The sequence below is a fragment of the Felis catus genome, chromosome B4 (assembly GCF_018350175.1).
Source record: "Felis catus isolate Fca126 chromosome B4, F.catus_Fca126_mat1.0, whole genome shotgun sequence".
In the NCBI taxonomy this organism is placed as follows: Eukaryota; Metazoa; Chordata; class Mammalia; order Carnivora; family Felidae; genus Felis; species Felis catus.
The window spans coordinates 66,785,938-66,806,692 of NC_058374.1; the positions used below are offsets into that span (position 1 = coordinate 66,785,938).

Sequence of the window (20,755 nt, forward strand, 5' to 3'; positions counted from 1 at the left end):
GTTCAAGTCCTGCATCAGCTCCATGCTGGCAGCACGGGGACTGCTTGGGATTCTCTCCCTCTCTCTCTGCCCCTCTCCTCCTTGTGCATGCATGCATGCACTCTCTCTCTCTTTCTCAAAATAAATAGATAAACTTAAAAAAAGAAAGAATGGAAAGAAGGTAGGTCCAGTTTGACCTTGCTCAAACTATGGAAACTATTACAGCCTCAGTTATCCCATCTGTAGCATGGGACAATAGTGTTCCACCTCACCTGGTAGCTACAATGATCAAAGTGTAATAATATAGGTACTGTGTATGACATTATAACTATTATTGTATGTAATAATTGATTCCTATAATCAGAACAGCCTGGAGGCACAACTAAAATTTTTCCTTAGCTACCTACCTTCTTACCTCCTCCTTATTCCTATTTTTCTTTCATTTGCCTCCCTCACTAATGTCACACATGCAGAGTTCCACCAAATCTACTCTCATTTGGCTTCCAATCAGGAAGAAACTTGCATCACCTGATACTTCTTTCCTCACCAGGTGAAGGAAAATTCAACCAAACAGAATGGAGACAGCATTTGAACTTGACATTAAAAGAAAATTATAGGGGTGCCTGGGTGGCTCAGTCAGTGGGCGTCCAACTTTGACTCATGTCATGATCTCACAGTTTGTGAGTTTGAGCCCTGCATTGGGCTCTGTCCTGACAGCTCAGAGCCTGGAGCCTGCTTTGGATTCTGTGTCTCCCTTTCTTTCTGGCCCTTCCCTGCCCATGCTCTTTCTCTTTCTGTCTCAAAAATAAACATTTAAAAAAAATTTTTTTTAAAAGGTATAGATAGGGGTCCCTGGGTGGGTCAGTGAGTTAAGCATCCAAATTTGGCTCAGATCATGATCTCGCTGTTCACGAGTTCAAGCCCTGCATGGGGTTCTGTGCTGTCAACTCACAGCATGGAGCTTGCTTCTGATTCTGCGTCTCTCTCTGCCCCTCCCCCATAGCACTCTGTGTGTGTGTCTCTCTCTCAAAAATAAATAAACATTAAAAAAATTTTTTTAAGAAAAAATAAGGAAAGGTATGGGCAACTAGCAGAATGGACTGAGTCATCAACTGCTGAGAGAATGGACAATTTCAGATGCCTTAGTCCGTTCAGGCTGCTTGCAATACAATATAGTACAAACTGAGGGCTTAACCACAAACATCTGTTTCTCATAGTCTGGAGGCTGGGAAGTCCCAGATCAAGGGACCAGCAGATTCAATGTCTGGTGAAGACCTTTCCCTGTTCGTAGATGACCATCTTCTCACTGTGTCTTCACACAGTATAAGAAGCAAGGAGCTCTCTGGGGTCAGGGCACCAATCCTATTCATGAGGGCTCTGCTCATGTAACCTAATCACCTCCCAAAGGCCCCATCTCCAACTACCTTCATATTGATGCTTAGGATGTAACATATGAATTTGGGGAGTGGGGCACAAACCTCAGTCAGTGGCAACAAAAAGAAGAGAATATAGGAGTCAGGGATATCAGGTGAGAAAAAGATTAAGGACAAATCACTGTTAACAAAGTATCACCATTAATATGAAATTGATGTATTCAATAACATTAGCATTTATTATTCTGTAGATGTTAGTATCTTACCAATAGTAAGATGGCAGTAGTGTGTGTGGCAGGATTGGCACAAATTGCCAAATTAGATTGAGTTCGGGATTAAATACTAGAATGGGATCTAAATTCTAGCCCTGCTACTACTAACTTACTTGTGTAATTTTCAGTAAGTTACTTAACACACTTAGTCTTCACAGTCCACATATGTACAATGAGTAGTAAGACTGTCATTCTTTTAGCTCTGCAATTTTTCGAAAAAGGGTATCTATCACGATCATAGGGCAAAACTACTGTTTAGAAAATTTGCATCAAATGAGGAATCTTTTAGAATGACAAGGAAGAGGGGCACCTGGGTGGCCCAGGGTGGCTCAGTTGCTTAAGCGTCAGACTCTTGCTTTTATCTCAGGTCATGATCTCATGGTTTGTGAGTTTTACGGTTTGTGAGTTCGAGTCCCACACCAGACTCTGTGCTGACAGTATGGAGCCTGCTGGGGATTCCCTCTTCCCCGCTCTCTCTCTGCCCCTCCCTGGCTTGCTCTCTCTGTCTCTCTCTCTCTCTCAAAAACAAACTAAAAAAAAAAAAAAAAAAAAAAGAATAACAAGAAAGAAGCCCCTTTATCAACTTTATCTGACATCCAAAAACTGAATTTATCTGTCATAATAAGAAAAGGCTTGTCTTAGCTCAGGCTGCCATAACACATTACTGTAGACTAAGTGGCTTATACAACTAACATTTATTTCTGACAATTCTGAAGGCTAGGAAGTCCAAGACCAAGGTACTGGTAGATGGCTATTTGCGGACCACTGTACTGGGAAAAGATAGAGTGCTCTAGTCTCCCCCTATAGTCTCATGATGGGATCCTCACCCTCATGATCTCATCTAAACCCTATCATTCCCCAAAGCCCCCACCTCCAAACATCATCACACTGGGGGGTGGGACTTCTGCATACGAAATTTGGTGGTAAACATTCAGTCCACAACATGTGTAAGTCCCCCTCAAAGGGACTTACACACTCTCCTCTGCACAGCTCCTTCAGGGTCTTCCTCAGCCCTTCTGGTACAGTGCATATCCATTATCGAATGATGGGGGAGGGTATAAAGAGCAGGTCAGTTCAGTGTAACACAGGACACTGGAGAGCAATTTTTGCTCTAGAGCTCCCAGACAGGTTGGCCAAGGCTTGGCCAGGCCTACATCACAGTTCAACTTCATGCTCTGCCCAGTTTTGCTTTTTCCTCCTTCCTTTCACAGGTGTTGTTCCATAATAAGCATTCTGCATCTCAGATTCCACCTTAGTGTCTAATCCCATTAAGCCAGTGCAAGGGTGGAATGAGAGACAAGTGCAATTAGAGACAAGAGCCATACTCCACGGCATAGGACAAAGTAATTTGGACATTTGAGCTCCAATAGAAATGCCAAACCCTTACTTCTTTTCCTGGTCTGAAAGATGATCTCTTTATTATTCCATGGGTTACAAATATTTTGCCGATTTACAAGTCTCGCTGAAGGCTGTTGATGTCACCTCTAGGATTAACTATACTCAGAGTTTTGGATACCAACCCAATTCAATAAATACGGCAATTTTATTATTCTATTTGTAACTCTTATTTAACACATTTGTCGCTATAATATTGCTACTCTGCCTTCTGTTGGACTTTGGTACCAAATCCACCCTGCTGTCCAACTGTAGATGAGTTAATCATTCTGTCACTGTTTCATCAGGTTAAGGACTTCATTCACCATCCCCATAGTAGATGATATTACTCCCTCTGGTGGAAGTACTCAAAATTATTCTGACACTGTCTCCTAAAGAATGGATTTTCTCTGGGGAGCTCACAACAGAGCTTGAGAAGTAAAAATATAAATCCCGACAACTGTCTTCATTTCTGAATCTTGACATTCAGTTGGCTGTGCATTTGCCTAAATTTCCATTTTGTTTCCTGCTTTCTCATCTTTATTACAAACAAAGTGAGCCATCCTCAAGCCTTCAAAGCACTGGTCTACTAAGACATGGACCTCATCACCCAATCTCCTTTTCAGATAGGAAAAAAAAGAGAAAAACAAACAAACAAACAAACAAACTAAAAACAGCAAAGTATCTTAAAAGTGAGTTGTATAGATAACTATTTCTACTTTAGTTCTTCAAATAAATCCCGTTTTCTGGGAATATGCCAACAGTCAAATATTTGAATTGCTATTGCTTCTTCTCCTCTCTACTAGATAATTCCATTAAAATAGGAAATAAGGATAAATAATTTATGTGCCTGCTTTGTGTGAGTAAGTGGCTGAGTGCATATTTTTTTTTCATGTGTGGGTGAAATAGCAGAGAAGGTCACACTGATAATTCAATTTTTAAGAAACTCCATTAATTTCCTCCATCTACTCTGCCTTCTTAATATGAAGAGAAGAATATCAAATGACCATCCCTTGAATTACAGAGAAACAGTATACAAAAATGACCAAATCAGACTGCAGACAAAGGAGACACACAAAACAGGTTTCGATCTTGACTCTGGTCCTTAACTTCTCTGAGCCTTGACCTCCTCATATGCAAACTGGGAACAATTATACTATCAAAAGTTCTAGTGGGGATTAAATAAGATAATATATGCAGAGTTTGAACACAGTACCGGTACATATTAAATGCTGAGAAATTCACTGTTTTAGTTTTAGCCAACTAAAGAGGGAGGAACACATTTATTTTACATAAGTTAAAAAATTCTATCTCTGTTGGTCTAGGCAAAATTTACCCTAATTACTCATCTCTTAAGATGTCCTAATAGGTTATTTTTCCAAAGAGATCCCTCAGTCTGCTCCAGTTCTTTTTTATTTCTGAAACCAGCTATTGTTGTCAAGTCCTTGGGGAACATACCTATTCTCACTTCCAAGCCCTGTCTCAAGCATGACCTCTCAGCTTTCCCTGGCCTTCTCCTTGACCTTCTCTTGCAAATATGCACTTGTTTCCAACCACGCCACATGTTGGTGATCCATCTTTGAATTGTTTAAGAGGGAATACTGTGCCCACCTATTCATGAATGAATAGATGTCATTTCCTATTAAGTGAAAATGTTTCCCTAAGCCTCTCCCTTGTCAATGAAGTGACAAAAATCCCTGAAGGATTAGAAGAGAACTTGACCTCTTCTGAGTCACCGAAACTCCTCTTTCTATAAAAAGATGGAGTAATCTCATCTAAAAAAAATCAAAATGATGATTTAGCCAACTTGACCAGGTATAGTCCAATCAGCATTTAAGGGCACCACCTTGGGAAAGGCAATCCCATCCCTTGAAGTTCTGAAACTTTGGCTCACCAGATTATAATAGCTTGATTTACTCATGGAAAAAAAGCATAGATACAGCATACCAATTTTATCACAAGTTTATCTATGTCATGGTTAACTACACTCATCACATATCATAACATATTTCTATAATATATCAGTTTGGAAAGTAAAACTTTTTAAATAAATTATTAAAAATAAAGTTAAAATAACTATTTAAAGTAACAATATTAAAAAATTAAATTTTAAATATTAAATTTACAATATTACAAAATAATATTACAATATTAAAAAATAAAATCTTTACAGGTTTCTGAATACTTAGAATACATCTGTATTTAAACATCATAGACCTTTAGATTATCATTATTGCTAATGATATAAATTCTGCTTTTTATAAAACAAAATATGAATTTTGTTGCTAACATACACTGAGATATTAAAAAGAGGCTTAGGTAATAATTCCTAGAGCTCTAACAATAAAAGGGGGGAGGAAAATTTTTAAGGGAAGAAAAAGTAACAAACAAAATTGTTCATGATCTTCCTCGTACTGAAATAAAATATACTTTCTTGGTCCCTATTCCTTAGCCCAATTTATACAGTAAATAAAATATTCTTCCTGAAATGAATTTACTAAATCTGAAGTTTTCTCTTGTTTATTTGCTTTTAAAACGTACACAGCAGAATTAATGTATGGAGAGGGGTGGGAACCCCTTCATTAGTACACTCTAGTAAGACAAAAGCTGTTTTGTGATATTTCAGTTGAATTTGTATGTTCTACTATCATATTTCACTACAAATGTAATAAGATAAACCCAATACTCTTACTATTTTTTTAAGTTTATTTATTTATTTTGAAAGGGTGGTAGGGGCAGAGGGAGGGAGAGACAGAATCCCAAGCAGACTCTGTGCTGTAAGTGCAGAGCCTGAAGCAGGGCTCGCACCCACAGACTGTGAGATCATGAACTGAGCAGAGATCAAGAGTCAGAGGCTTAACAGATGAGCCCCCCAGGAGTCCCCGATGCTAGTCTTATCAGAAAACAAAGAAAAACAGAGTTAGTATGTAATCTAAGCCACTCACATTTTTAAAAAGCAGTTTTAAATATAGATATCAATAGAACTTCCTTAAAAAAAATTAGTTGCAAAGTTGCTCAACACCGAAAGATGCCCTTTTATCTTGCAGTAGTGAAATGGTCATCTTATATTTTATCCGGCTTTGTTGAATAACGATACACAAATATTCATCAAATTTCAATTTTTAAATGACCAAAACTGGCATGATTTGTTTTTTGAAGGAAAGGCAATTTGGGTTTTGGAAGATAACATTAATATAAATTTAGATTTCTCTCTTAGTGGTAAACAGTTCCCAGAGGAATCAGATTTCCTAAGTAAATGTCAAGTGTGCTCTCTAAAGCACTATTAATCAAATTATGTAATTAAATATGTGCTGCACTCTGACATATTGGATTTTGGACCATTTTACAAAGCGAAGCTTTACTCCTGTAGAATATAAATGAGTTAATCAGTGTGAATGCAAAGGAACAAGACTGTCTTAACGGGGCTTAATGGAAGTGCTCTCATTGTTTTCGAAGGTCTCCCGTAAACATCACTGTTCATGCTTATATATGGGCCCAGTGCAGTCAACCGGGAATAGGGGAGGATCTCAGAGAGGCTTCTATCGGCAAGTAGGCTAGGATGTTAACCATAGCAGATGGTCTAGGCAGGTTGGGCTGCTATAACAAAATAGCATAAACTAGGTGGCTTAAACAACAAACATTTATTTCTCACAGTTCTGGAAGCTGGAAGTCTGAGATCAGGGTGCCAGCATGGCCAAGTTGTTGGTGAGCACTCCCTTCCTGGTTTACAGGTCTTATTGCTGTATTCTCATGTGGCATAGTGAGAGCTAGCCAGCTCTCTAGCCTTTTCTTGTAAGAGCTCTAATGTCTTCAGAGGGGCTCCATCCTCATGACTTAATCTCCCGATACCAACACATATGAATTTGCAGGGGTCAGGGAGGAGAGGGAGACACACAAACATGCAGTCCAGGAATAGCAGGTGTTGTAAGTTCTATAATCTAAAATACTTTAGCACAATGTGATATTCTTCACATATTAGTTGAACTGACCTTCTAGGAATAATTTATTGCCCTACGAAGGAAGTCACAAACTCCAGATCTGATCAGCTAGCATTTAATCAGAGATATCTATGCTCCTGGAGCTGTTACTACAAGACTTTCGGCTATCATTATCTCTAGCTGATACCATAGGTTTGGTTAATTCACATAATAAATGCTAGGAAAAATTTTGGTGAAAATTTTTGGGCTGTTAATCAGATAACCGATATTCCAAATAGTGTTCTCAGTGATGAAATCAAAGTTTATGAATTGGCTAAAGGAATTTATGCATATTTTAGCCCTCAAATAAATAAAATAAATGTGAGAATCTAGTGAGCCGTTCATTTTTTGGAAAGGTTCCCAAAGACTGGTTCTATAACGGAACTGGGTCCAGCCACTTAGTTAAGAGTCTACTTGCCTGATGCAGATTGTAAATCTAACTGACTTTTGCCTTTAGAATAAATATTGTCACATTTGTCTTGAGTAAGTATTGCATCTAGGTCTCCTCAAAATACACAAAAGAACAGAGAGCTCGGAATTCATTAAGTGTACAGAACAGAGTACATGAATTGCTTCATATCTGCTTGTTAATAAATATTTGTTTAGTGGATGTCTATATGAATGACAGCATTTGGTCTGAAGTTTGCTTCCTTTATAACTTGATAGGGAGGTTGGAAGGTGAAGGATGTAGTTAACTCTGACCACCTTTAAATACTGGTAGCTACTATTATTTAACAAAGAGGATCTCATGGTTGTACCTGACCAAATTGCTTAGGCCAAGTCATTGAAACAGACTTGCATGGGGATAGGACCTCTAATTTCTGGGTTACAAAGAGATCCTAATCCAAACTATCAGATGCTTTCTTTTCTCAGAAAGTCTGATTATGTCTTTGGACTATAACCAAAATATCCCCTAGCTTCTGCTGGACTTACCCAGAAGCTAAAAAAAAAAAAAAAAAAAAAAAAAAATCATGAAGTTTTAACACTCATTGTGGATGCAGTTTGCCCCCTAAGGCAATACAGAATAAGAAAAACACAGTGAGGGCATGTGAAAGTTTTACAGGAGAGAATCATCACTTTCCCTTTCTATAATCCTTTGTTCAATGTTCCATAGGGTTTTGTCATCTTCTTTCTTGTTTACTTAGAGTTTGTAAACTCTTTCTGTTAACATTTCTCCATATTTTATATTTCTTCATTTAAAAAAGAAGGAAAGGAAGAAAGGGGAAGGGAATGTAACAAAAGGTCTCAGTTACCCAAGTTGAGCAGTAAAGCCTTACTTAGATGTAAAGAGCAAGGTGATTATGAGAAAATCCTGCATTTTCCAGTATTTTCCCTCAAAATATCATTTCGCCCTCTTGAGTACTTCCCCTTCTTGCAGATCCCTTTTAGAAGGTTCAGGGAAAGAGGTGAATTATACTGTCATTTGCTCCCTTCAACCCTGTTCTTAAATGGATAGAATTTGGTAAAGCAAAAAACTCAAAGCAGCTTTGGAAAGGAATAGAGGTCTCCACAGCTACACTACAGTCCCATCCAGGGTAAAAGGAAGGAGTGATCTCTGTCTTGCTAAGAGAGGACAAGAGGTGGTGCTGAACCCTTCTAGTCCATCCTTCTTTCTATTTTTTTTCAGTGGGGGCTGGGGTGGGTGAAGAGCAGAATGTATCACAGTGCAAGTATTTTATTCATTCCTGTCACCCTCTTCTCCTACTCAAGAGATGATCACTTATCTGCTGATGACTGCCACATTTAATTCTTCTGCTCCAAACTAGCTGAAGTACAAATCACTATACCCAGTTAACCCCTATACGTGTCATTCTTAATTTAGAGTCCTTCAATAATTTTTCAAGGATTCACATAGCCTTAAGAATATAGCTTTAACTCCTTAATTCAGCATTCAAGGCCCTCCACAACGTGGACCCTGATTGCCACTCTAGTCCTGGCCTCTACTCCACTCCTTGTTTTGCCTCCTCCCCAACCATAACAGAGTGCCCTTTGACCCACCCTTGCAGAACCACTTACAGGTACCTAAAAAATCACACTGATGTACATCTACATCTTTACCATTATGCATGGGCTTGTCTGCTCTGCTTGCAATGCCTTCATTTTTTTTTTTCCCTTATAGCCTGTTGTTCTATATTTATAATATTTATGTGACTCCAGGTAATGGAATTTTGATTCTCAGGTCTTTATTGGACATTTGTAGTAACTCTGAATCTGTATTTGTGGATAATATGTGATAACTACAGGTAAACTTTAATTTTTAATCCTTACTTTACCATGTGATAAAAATGGGGGAAAGGCAAAGAAAGTGTATGAGCCATCAAGCACAATTTATCTTCCTACTGTCTTACCCACAAACGTGAGAAGAGTAAGTGCCTTGTTACCATCCCAGACACCCCCTTCAATATAGCACTATCACCACCTTCCATCCCGCAGATTATGGAATAAAATCTCAAACCTACTTCCCCGGCAGCCTCGCTCCATCACGGAATGTGAGACCTGGAATGACCTTAGACACCATCTAATCTAACTCCTTAAATTCAATTGTGATTTATGCCCCTTCATATTCTTTTAGGGGAATGCAAATCTCAGTAAATGTAAATCTCACAGTAAATATTACGGTACTCAAAACCTGGGCAATTCCTAATAAAACATTCCTGGAAGTCAGATTTTCTTGGGCAAAGGGAAACAACTGTCATTTTCTGAATGATCCTATTTAATAACAAAAGCTTTAACCTTACATGATAAGATATCTTAGAGTTCATTGCTCTCTCTCCGAAGAACCATTTAAACAGACCTGAGAAAGGGAAGCCAGAATCAAGCTCAAGGTAGAGAAGCTCTCCTTGATACCCAGGAGAGTCTTGTTATAAAGCCTTTTTTAAATGAGTTGATTATAAATAAAAGTGGGCACTTACTTAAGCACACCGACACATGGAAGGATTCACAAATTCCTGGAGTGTTGCTGAGCTCTTGCAAATATTCCAGGTTATCAGAAATCCTCTCTATTCCAGCATCAGGAACATACTTCCAGACCGTGTTCTTGTTCTCGTGAGTCTGCCTGTTAGGTCCAAACAACAATGTATTTCCAAATCACTCTGTGAGGATGGATTGATGGAGGAGGAAGGTAGAGAGAAAAAAAATTGGAGCAAGCACTCAGACAGGGAAGGAATTTACCTCAAGGCTTTTCAGGTTATGGCCAAAGCAGCTGAAAATCACATCTCAAACTTTCTTAACCATGTTTTATTTCTCTCTTTTGAAATGAAGTTTCCCCATTGTTTACTTTGGATTATACAATGCGTTTGGTAAATACTTTTCATGGAAGGTGTAAAGAAATAGTGAACATGTGTGTTTGTGTGTGTGTATACACTTATAGGCTAGCACTTACAAAAGTCACTACCTCTGAGCATAAATTATAAACTATCATATATTCAGAGATTTCCAGTAGTAGGCCTCTGAGAAAGAAGATGGTGACCTATATAAATAAAGCCCTTACTCGTGCCTGACCTCATTTAGCCTTACCCATGAGGGTATTACAGAGCCTGCCTGCTCATGGATGTCAGCAAAGAAGAGGGATTGCTTGAGGGATGGACTTCCCAATAGTTCTGCTTGCTTCCGTCTCCCTCCCCAAACACCCATATATGCGATCACATCCGTAACATACAAACGCAAGCTTGTTTGTGCCAGATTCCATTAAGGTTCTGAAACTTGCTCTCAAAGCATCTTCCACACTGACATTAGAAACCGTGTCTACTTTGTTCACCATTTTACCCCAGGTGCCTCCCCCAATACCCTCTGCCGTTGATTTATTGAATAAGTAAATGAATAAGGGAATACACAGATTGCTATGTTGGAATTCTAATCCTTTGTATTTTATTTCTCCTTTTCTATGTTGGGTTATTCATGAAGGACTTATCAGTCTTTGGGGAGTTATTGGTATTTTTAAGCTGCATTGTTTTTATAAAAGTAACATGCATTCACTGTAAAAAAAGAAAAAAAAAACAAATTCAAACAAAATAAAACATCCAGAGAAGACAGTTTAAAATAACTTGGATTCCCTCAAACCAGATCTTTTGGTGAGCATATTCCCAGACATCTTTCTATGGAAATAGGTAAATATGTAATATGTTTTATATACATGCCATAGGCATCTCTCTCTCTCTCTCTCTCTGTGATCATTTTTCTAGATCTCTTTATAGAAAATATGTAAACGTAAAACATGCATTGTATAAATATACATAAGTTTGTCTAGACATCTCTTTATGGAAATGTACAAATGTATCAATATAAAAATGCTATTTTATATCAGTGAGATTCTTCCACTTTAGATATTCTGTATTTTTTTTTTCTCAACGGTACGTACTGGCTTTATTTCCATGTTAATAAACATGAATGTCGTCTTTTAGAACACTTCTGTATTAGTTCAGGCTGCTATAACCAAGTAGCATAGACTGGGTGGGTTACAGATGACAGAAATTTATTCTTTACCACTCTGGAGCTAGAAGTCTGAATGAGGGTGCCAGCACGGTGCTGTTTGGTGAGAGCCCTCTTCTGTGTTGCCAGCCTCTCATCGTGTCCTTACTCGGCAAAAGAGCTCTCTGAGGTCTCTTTTATAGAGCATTAATCTTATTCATGAGAACACCATCCTCTTGCCCCAATCACTTCCCAAAGGCTCCCGCTCCTAATACCATCACATTGGGAGTCAGGATTTCAACATACGAATTTGTGAATTTGGGGGACACACATTGAGTCCATGGCCCTGCCCTAACAGACTTACTTGCAAAACAGCTGAGGGGCCCAGGGTTGATTTTAATCTCTCTGAAACTAAGTATCCTGACGAGGAAACAGCAGTAGCAGCATCTGCCTCATGGGATTTTTATGAAAATCAAATGAGTTAATTCACAAAGTTTCTTTCTTTTTTTTTTTTACATTTATTTATTTTTGAGAGACAGAGAAAGACAGCGTGAACGGGGGAGGGGCAGAGAGAGAAGGAGACACAGAATCCGAAGCAGGCTCCAGGCCCTGAGAAAGCTGTCAGCACTGAGCTTGATGCAAGGCTTGAACCCACAAACCGTGAGATCATGACCTGGGCCAAAGTCAGATGCTTAACCGACTGAGCCACCCAGGTGCCCCATAATTCATAAAGTTTCTAAGATGATTCCTCACATACGGTTTTAACAACAACAATAAAAAAGTTGTTAGCCTGCAATTTTTAAAGGAATTAATGGCATCACAATAACCTTCCAGATGGGTTCTCCTGCTGCAATTTTAATTTTTACATATTTGAACTCCCAGCTATCAGTATCTGACAGGGGACTTCAAATCTCATACCTAATACTGTAGCTAGAAAATGGAAAGCTTTGATAATGATATTAACTATGAAATATGATAGAAGTTTGAAATTAGGATATTTGGTTGAAAATGAGAAACATCCCATACTAACTAGAAGAATATGAGGAAATGCTTGGTTCATGTGACTGATAAGTTCTCCATTTTCTGCCTTTCTTTACTCTTTGCTGTAAAATGGCAAAATGGAAAGATGGCTATTAACGCTTCTACGGGTAGATGATCCTTACAACTAACCATCCCAGTAGAGAGAATTTAGTGTAATAATGGTTCCAGGACTACTCAAAAGGAGATATCTACTAAGGTTATTTAGTTCATGTGTCAATCTGCTGGAAGAGTTTATAGGAGTGTTTGTTGGGCATAAGGACAGATTAACCTAAACCATGTGAATGGCCGATGAATGGAGGACAGCTGGCTCCCCAAAGAGATACAGAGTGGACAAAACCTACTCACTTCTACCCAACAGGGGTTGGTCTACCCATTGTTAATATACTTTAAAATCTGGAAAAATGACCAAGGCATTTTGAGACAACTTGATGTATATGTGTATTAGTTTTAATAAAGTAAAAATGCAAGAGACTCAATAAAATAGGTAAACGTTATATGACACTTGTCACGTGTCAGACACTGCTGTAAGACTTTCCTTATAGTAACTCATTACAGCATCAAGAATTAAGTTTCCATTTTTGAGATGGGAAAATTGAGATACAAAGAGGTTAAGTAAAGTGACAAAGCTGGTCTTTGTATCTAGACAGTCTGACACTATATGCATGTCCTTAAACATCATGCTATTTATTATTCCTTTTCTGAGGTTGATAGGAAATTCTTAAAATTAAATGACTATGATGAAATTTAACCATATCGGAAGTAATAGCTGTGCTGGTTATTTTCAATTCGCCACTCTAGGCAGTGGTCTCCATATACTAACCCTCTCTGGGCTCCTCCCCCTCACCCCTACCCTTGCTCCTTCAGGCCTAGAAGTAACAAGTTCTTGCTGGTACTAGCCTGAAGGTATTTTACTATCCCTTGTTGATATCCCTACTTCTGTCCCACAGCTTTGTGGAGTCCCTTTAACAAACTCCTCAATACCAAGCTTGATGGTGTCATCTCTTCCTTTCTATCTCCTGGTTGATATATCCAACAAAATTCTGTGAATACTTATTTGAATTTGAAAGAGGATATCCATTATAGAACTCACACACAGCTTTTCTCTTTGAATAGAAAGATAAATTATTTTTATGTAAGATGGGAAAAACCTAGTTTTAAGACTGTAAAGCACAAGTTTGTTACAAGAATTATTTGACTATTTTTGGATGGATTCTCCTTGGAGTTAATAAATACCTCTTTCAAAATACGGCTCTCCTTTTGGTGGGGTTTCCACATGGACAAATTAATTTACACCATATATCATACTGAGACCTCTGACACGAATATTTTATGGTCATATAAAGGAATGAAATAGGGCACCTGGGTGGCTCAGTCAGTTAAGTGTCCAACTTCGGCTCAGGTCATGATCTCGTGGTCAGTAGGTTTGAACCCCACATCAGGCTCTGTGCTGATAGCTCAGAGCCTGGAGCCTGCTTCAGATTCTGTGTCTCCCTCTCTCTCTGCACCTCCCCCACTCATGCTCTGTCTGTTTCTCTCTCTCTCTCAAAAATAAATAAACATTAAAAAAAATTGAAGGAATGAAATGGCCTCTTGCTTCTAAATTTTGTGTTTTGGTAAACAAAAAAAAAATGGGCAATGCTAAGAATAATACTGGGAATGGACTTAAAGCAGTTGGTCATGCACAATTTTTAGGTTCTGTGACAGACAGAGCCACGTGTCCACCAAAGATGTGTTCCCCTTCCACAGCAGGTCTGGCAACTGGAGGAAGCAACTGGCAATTGGAGGCATCTTCCTGGCCAGGGATCACATTATTTTAGCCTTCATTATTTCAGCCTTCTATCTGGCTGAGGCCATTTAACTTAATTTTGGACATTGAAATGCAGATAGAGGTAATGTTTGGCATTTAAAACCTCTCAATTAATTCCTCTTTGTACTCCCTGAATGTTGACACTCAGGACAACCTTGAAAGGCACACGCTGTCACATCCTAGATGTTTGAATGCCTGTGTGGAGCAGGAGTTTTTCTCACTTTTAGCTAGCATTTGTACTTTATGTGAGTGAGAAATAGACTCCTAGTGAGTTAACTCACTGACATTTCTAAGTTAATGTGCTAAGTCAGTTCGTGTTACCCTTAAGTCGTACCAGTTCTTTTCAGAAGATAATGGTAGTTAACTGAGAATGAGCTATGGCTCTACAACCTTGCTGCTAGGCTACAGTACAGCAAGTCTCAGACCAAATTCTGCCACGTTTATTAAACCAACATTCTTTAGTAAGCAGGGACAAAAATAATTCATATAACCTGTCTTGTAAGCTCAATAGATCTCAGATCCCTTTGTGTATTCCAACCACCACTTTTCATGAAAGTTTTACTGAAGGCGGTCACAATAACATCCCCCAAAGGGAAGAAGAATCGGATGACATCAGATAACCAGAAATCATTGATATCAGTGCCTGGACACAGGCCCATGTGGAGCTCAAACCTCCTAATGTCTAGGTTACCAGGTTTGCTAGGTTATTATCCTCTGTTCATGCATGAGTATATCAAAAATTTTAGCCAATCCTTGTATCTTAAATAGACTTAACTTCAACAATTAGAACCCATTGATAACATTTATCTAGCTCGTTATCAAGTCATCAATTTCACCAATCAAAACCCATTTCTTTTTTTTTTTAATTTTTTTTTAATGTTTATTTATTTTTCAGACAGAGAGAGACAGAGTGCAAGTGGGAGAGGGGCAGAGAGATAGGGAGACACAGAATCTGAAACAGGCGCCAGGCTCTGAGCGGTCAGCACAGAGCCTGATGTGGGGCTCGAACCCACGAACCGTGAGATCATGACCTGAGTTGAAGCCGGACGCTTAACCGACTGAACCACCCAGACGCCCCTCAAAACCCATTTCTGACATTAGTATGGAAATTAGCAAAGCTTCAAATATCAATCAACTTGATTGATCAGCATCTCTAAAGTATGGACCTTTCTGATATCAGGTTAGCTGATCAGTCTTGGACTGAGCCTTCAAGTTTTGAATGGGTTGTAGCTTAGCCTAAGTATTCCACACATGATATCCATTGTATAAACTAAAGACCTTCTAAGTAAACTCCAGATACCCTAACAGTAATACGATGGGAAAATATAGGATAAAACAGGCAGGGAGGGCAAGGATTAGGACCTGAGGTCCCTGGGTGGGAAAAGACACATATATTGGAACAATGCTGGGAATGTCCGACTGCAGCAAATCCCTTCAGGCATAAGTTCCCTCTTAAGAATGTAACAGACACCACCTACTCACTCTCAGGTTCCCCTCAGGAATTTGATTATCAAAATACGTAGCTAAACCATAAAACCTATGACCCACAAGGAAGGGTATGGCCATAGACCACCCAATGGAAACAAGCCAATCAGGAATAGACAACCCAACACCTAGAGTTATCCAGCCAATAAGGGTAGAACTTGAGGGAAGGGAAGGAGGTGGGGAGACACCAGAACCTTATAAAACCAGGACCCTTGCCTATTGTCTGTAAAGAGGGCTTTCCTACTATCCTTACTAATCTTATACTCTAATAAACTTTGCCTGCTGCTCATTTTGTGTCCACCTCTTCATTCTTCGAAGTCGCAAGACAATGAATCTTGGGTATTGAGGTAAAAAATCCTGCAACAGTAATATAACCAAGCCTGAAGATAGAGTGTAGGTGTGAATTCAGTGTCTGCCATAGCACACTGTATTTAACCCCAGCATAATGTTTATGAGGCTATATCACCATTGTGTAATTACTACTTTCCAGCCAGACTGGAGAGAAAACAAACACTGTGTCTATGGTGTTAATGATCATTCTCCAGGACCGAGTGTAACACCTGGCACGTAGGATTCACTCAGTAAATACTGGTGGAAATGTTTAATGAAATTTCTGTGAAGTGAAACAATACAGGAATGTCTTCATTCCTGAGACAGGGAGAAGTTAGGAGAATGTGCACTCATCTTTCCCTAAAATGTGTCTTCCTCTAGTTTTTCTTCATAAAGGAGATGTAGTAAAAGGAATACCAGCCCATTGCCTAAGCATGGTAATTGCTCAATAAATACTTAATGAGAGAAGACAATGCACTTGCCCCTCTTTTCTGACAGCACTCTCATGGAACCTTTTTTAAAATGAAGCTGTCATGTTCCAGCACACCCAAATGTGCAAAGACGGTGAGGTGGTGTGGCATTGGCCTTGAAGCTCCCACTTCCTGTGGTCTGGGGTCTCCAGTGCTCCCCCTATCCTCTCAGCACTTCCGTTGCTTCCAAGGGGAACAAAGGTCACTTCTCCTCTTGCAGGCTGCAGAGCGGCCTGACCCTCAGGCTCCCGTATGTAGTCCCTCTCCTCCTCAAATCTGCACTCTCTCTACATGAATGTTGGATGTGGTTCTGTGCCAAGTGCACTGTTCTCCTGCAGGCCTGCAGCCTCCCCGGGGCTATGCTGGGCAAAATGGACCATCGCCTCTGGGGCTCCTGACTCCCAGGGCCGGGCTGCTCTGAAGTTGCTACCACATCAAACTCATCCAAAGTAGGACCCGTGAAAGGAAAAAGTGCTGCTGTGCAATATGCCCTTTTGCCCTCTCAGCCCTGCTGGAACAGGAAAGCTGTTCTCTCTCATAGTGATATAGTGAGTTTTCCTGGTCCTGTGCGCCTTTCTGAACTTGCGGTGCCACCCTCTGGGAAAATTTTGAAAGGTCAAAATGGGCAAAAGATTACTGGATGTCCTTTGGATGTAATGTTTGGTCTGTGCATTTGCTTGTATGCTTGTCTGGCTGTCTACAATTCTGTACATTGAAGAAAGTCAGGAATAATAGTTTTTGTCTAGAGGCTCACAAATTCATTTGGAGCAGTTTAATTTCCACCCTATAGGAACAATTATTCCAAACATTATATTTTATTATCCTGTAGGATATGTTTTACATCTATTAGCAAATTCATTTCAGCAGTCGAATTACCTATGTCTTCAGTTATCCTCTGAACTGGTTATAACATCTTACTGTTTATCTAACAAGTTAGTAGGTTAAATGTGCTATTGAGTTAAATGGAATCTTTAACATGTGTTTATTTTATATCTGCATGGGAATAATTTTGCCTGTGGAAAACTGTATTTTAGCATCATCATTCACCTTTGTCATGTAAGTCAGCAGCCTCAGTGTCAATTTCTCCTTTCTTCAACCCCCAAATTCAGTGAGTCACCAGAGCCAAACAAATCCGTATTTACAGTATCTTCAGATACATTGCTGGCCTCTCTATTATCCATTTTCGCTGACAAATTCTTCATTCTAGCCCTCATCTTCTCTGTTTAATGATGTCTATTTCTCCAACTCCCCAACCCCGAACCTAAATTTCTCACAACTGGGGCGCCTGGGTGGCGCAGTTGGTTAAGCGTCCGACTTCAGCCAGGTCACGATCTCGCGGTCCGTGAGTTCGAGCCCCGTGTCGGGCTCTGGGCTGATGGCTCAGAGCCTGGAGCCTGTTTCTGATTCTGTGTCTCCCTCTCTCTCTGCCCCTCCCCCGTTCATGCTCTGTCTCTCTCTGTCCCAAAAATAAATAAACGTTGAAAAAAAAATTTTTTTTAAATTTCTCACAACTGAAGTGATCAATTTAATATGCAAATTTGGTTCTACTATGATGCTTTAGACACTTCATGTTTCCCCGTTGCTCCAAAGCAAGTAAGGTTCCTAGCAAGGATCACAAAGTTTTCGCTGATTTGCTCTTTGCCACCCCCCCTAGAGCTTTTTTCTCTCCTGAGATCAGTAACACCGAATTACTTTCATTCCTCTGGAAACTAGCCCCTAAACTTCTCCCAGTACAACTTCTCCCATACTCTATTTCAAGAAACTTTTTATTTGCCTAGGTCACCTATGAGATTGTAAACATCAGAAATCAATAATGAGATATATATTTGTACTCATTTTCTATTGAGTAACAAATTGCCACAAACTTGGCAGCTTAACATGACACCTTTTTTATCTCACAGTTTCTGTGGGGCAGGTGTCTCAGCTTGACTTAACTAGATCCTCTGCCAGTGGGCTGACAAGGCTGCAATCAAGGTTTGAGCCCACCTGTCTGGGAAAGGACTTGTGTCCCCTCATTTCCTTACGGAGGTAGGTTTCATGACAGCTTGCTTCCTCAAAGCCAGCAAAGGAGAGAGGGCCTTCACATGGAATCATGTAGCCGGATGGAGTACCATACAACATAAGTAATCTAATCACCATATTCTATCTGTTTGAATAATGTCTTTTAAAGGGGACTGATTTGGGGGCACCCGGGTGTCACTCGGTTAAGGGTCTGACCCTTGAATTTGGCTCAGGTCATGATCTCACAGTTTGTGAGGTAAAGCCGTATATGGAGCTCTGCTCTGACAGCACGGAGCCTGCTTGGGATTCTCTCTCTCCCTCTCTCTTTACCCCTCCACTACTCATGCTCTTAATCTCTGTCTCTCAAAACAAATAAATAAACTTAAAATAAAGGGGACTGATTTTTTTCTAGGCCAATTTTTGGTTGAAGATTGTCCAAGGGAAGGGCAGGTGGTAGGAGTAATGAGTCAGAGAATAACTTGAACTTTTGTTTGTTTCCAGACACTTTTTCAATATTCTCTCCCAAGGCTATTACTCAGCACATAACAGAGATTCTCACTGACTCAAAGTGAAGCCCCTTCTTTGTAAGAAGCGTGTGTGTGTGTTTTGCTGTAGCAGCTGGCCAGCATCACTAGCTACACCACCCACATTTTTCACTGCAATCTGTCATACCAGTAGTTTAATTGAGGGGTTGGGGAAACCCGCTACTCACTTCCTCATTCATCTACCTCATCAGCCAGTCCAGGCAAGTGCCAAGTGGAGTTCAAGCCTATTCTCACAGTCTTTCCACATTCCAGCGTCTGCCTATTTCAAAAGAAGTATTCTTGATATATTCCCTGAGGTTATGCACACTACTTTTGACGTTGGCCAAGGTACTCTACCCTCAGCCTCCTGCCTCAATGCAGCTGTGCTGGGAAGCCCTTCTTTACAGGTTATAACTGTTCAATTATTGAAGCAGCATAGGGATGCCTTTACTCTACTTTCTTTAACTGGAAAGCATCCAAACAGTTTTCTGTACACTCTGCTACACTGATTAACTTACATGCAATGGGCTTGTCTGAGTTTCACACAGTCTTTTCAAGGTCTAGTCACCACCCATCAGCTACATCTCTCTGCACTGCCCCAAACAGATCCTTACTCCAATACAGAATTTGTTTTAATTTATATATTGATATTTCACTTCAATTTTAAATAGATATTTGAATGTACAGAGCCACTTGCGAATGTATGACACTGCTCCCACTTCATTGCTTATGTAATGCTTCTGCTTTCAATGTCTTCTTCTTGTCCCTCCAAACTGACTGCTTCAAAACTCAGCTCAAGCATTACCGTCTCTGGGAATTCCTTTTTGCATTCCCTCAACTCAGGCTAATAAATCTTTAAAATAATATTCTCTGAAGGTAATGACTAGTTTATGTATTTGTCTTCCCTAACAGACGATAAGCTCTTGGAGGGAGGGAATTTGTCTAATATTCTTTGTATCAGCAGAGCCTAGAATAGTGTCTGCCCATAAAATGTTCTTAGGAAAAACTTGTTGAATTATTCTCTTCTTTGGAAACGCTTACAAAAGTAATGTTTTACGACACAAAGATACTACTAGAAACCTCACTGCAGACTGACATCAGATTATTCAAATTAACAGTTTATCAAAAAGTGTTGTCCCTCGAACAGAGTTTCCTCAGAAGGATATTGTGGGACTTTGCTAAAGAATTTGACAAAATAAAGATTTATCTGAGCCATGCCTGGTTAGCCCTATCAGTAAGGGAATTAAGTTAATTTGGAATTATTTTTCACATTGCATCCAAAATGAATCCAACGTACAAGTTGCCATGTGATAACTTTCTGTGCCTAGAATCACTTTCTACCTTCTTCTGGGAATAGCTACCCATTTCTCCGGTAATAAGTTCTCCTCTGAGCATATTGTTCTGATGGGGACAGCCAACATTATTACGACATGGGTCCAAGTCACCACACAGAGCAGCAATCCTAGCCCCAATCATATAGCCACTGGAGCAGTCACCAGCCTTACCCAGGACTGGTTGGCAGGAACTGGCTGAAATGAGGCTGTCCTTCTGGATCATGATCCTGGCCCTGTGGAGAAGTCCAAGAAGATGAAGCCTGCAAACAGAAAGAAAAGGAGGGGAATAATGAGAGTAACCTTTTGGTTGTCACTTTGCATTGCTGAGATCCAGGTCATTGTCCTGGTTCTGGTGACATTTCCTTTCTTTCTGCAAGCCAG

The 20,755-nt window shown here is 39.7% G+C and overlaps 1 protein-coding gene across 1 annotated transcript in view; it reads right to left on the bottom strand.

Annotated features, from left to right (window-relative positions):
• Positions 1-20,755, bottom strand: part of LOC111561345 — a 287,419-nt gene that overhangs the window by 133,794 nt on the left and 132,870 nt on the right. The window contains exons 5-6 of the mRNA XM_045061647.1: positions 20,546-20,634; positions 9,888-10,030 (exon numbers count right to left, since the gene is read on the bottom strand). Of these exons, the coding sequence (XP_044917582.1) occupies positions 9,888-10,030; positions 20,546-20,634 (232 nt within the window). The remainder of the gene's footprint in view (positions 1-9,887; positions 10,031-20,545; positions 20,635-20,755) is intronic.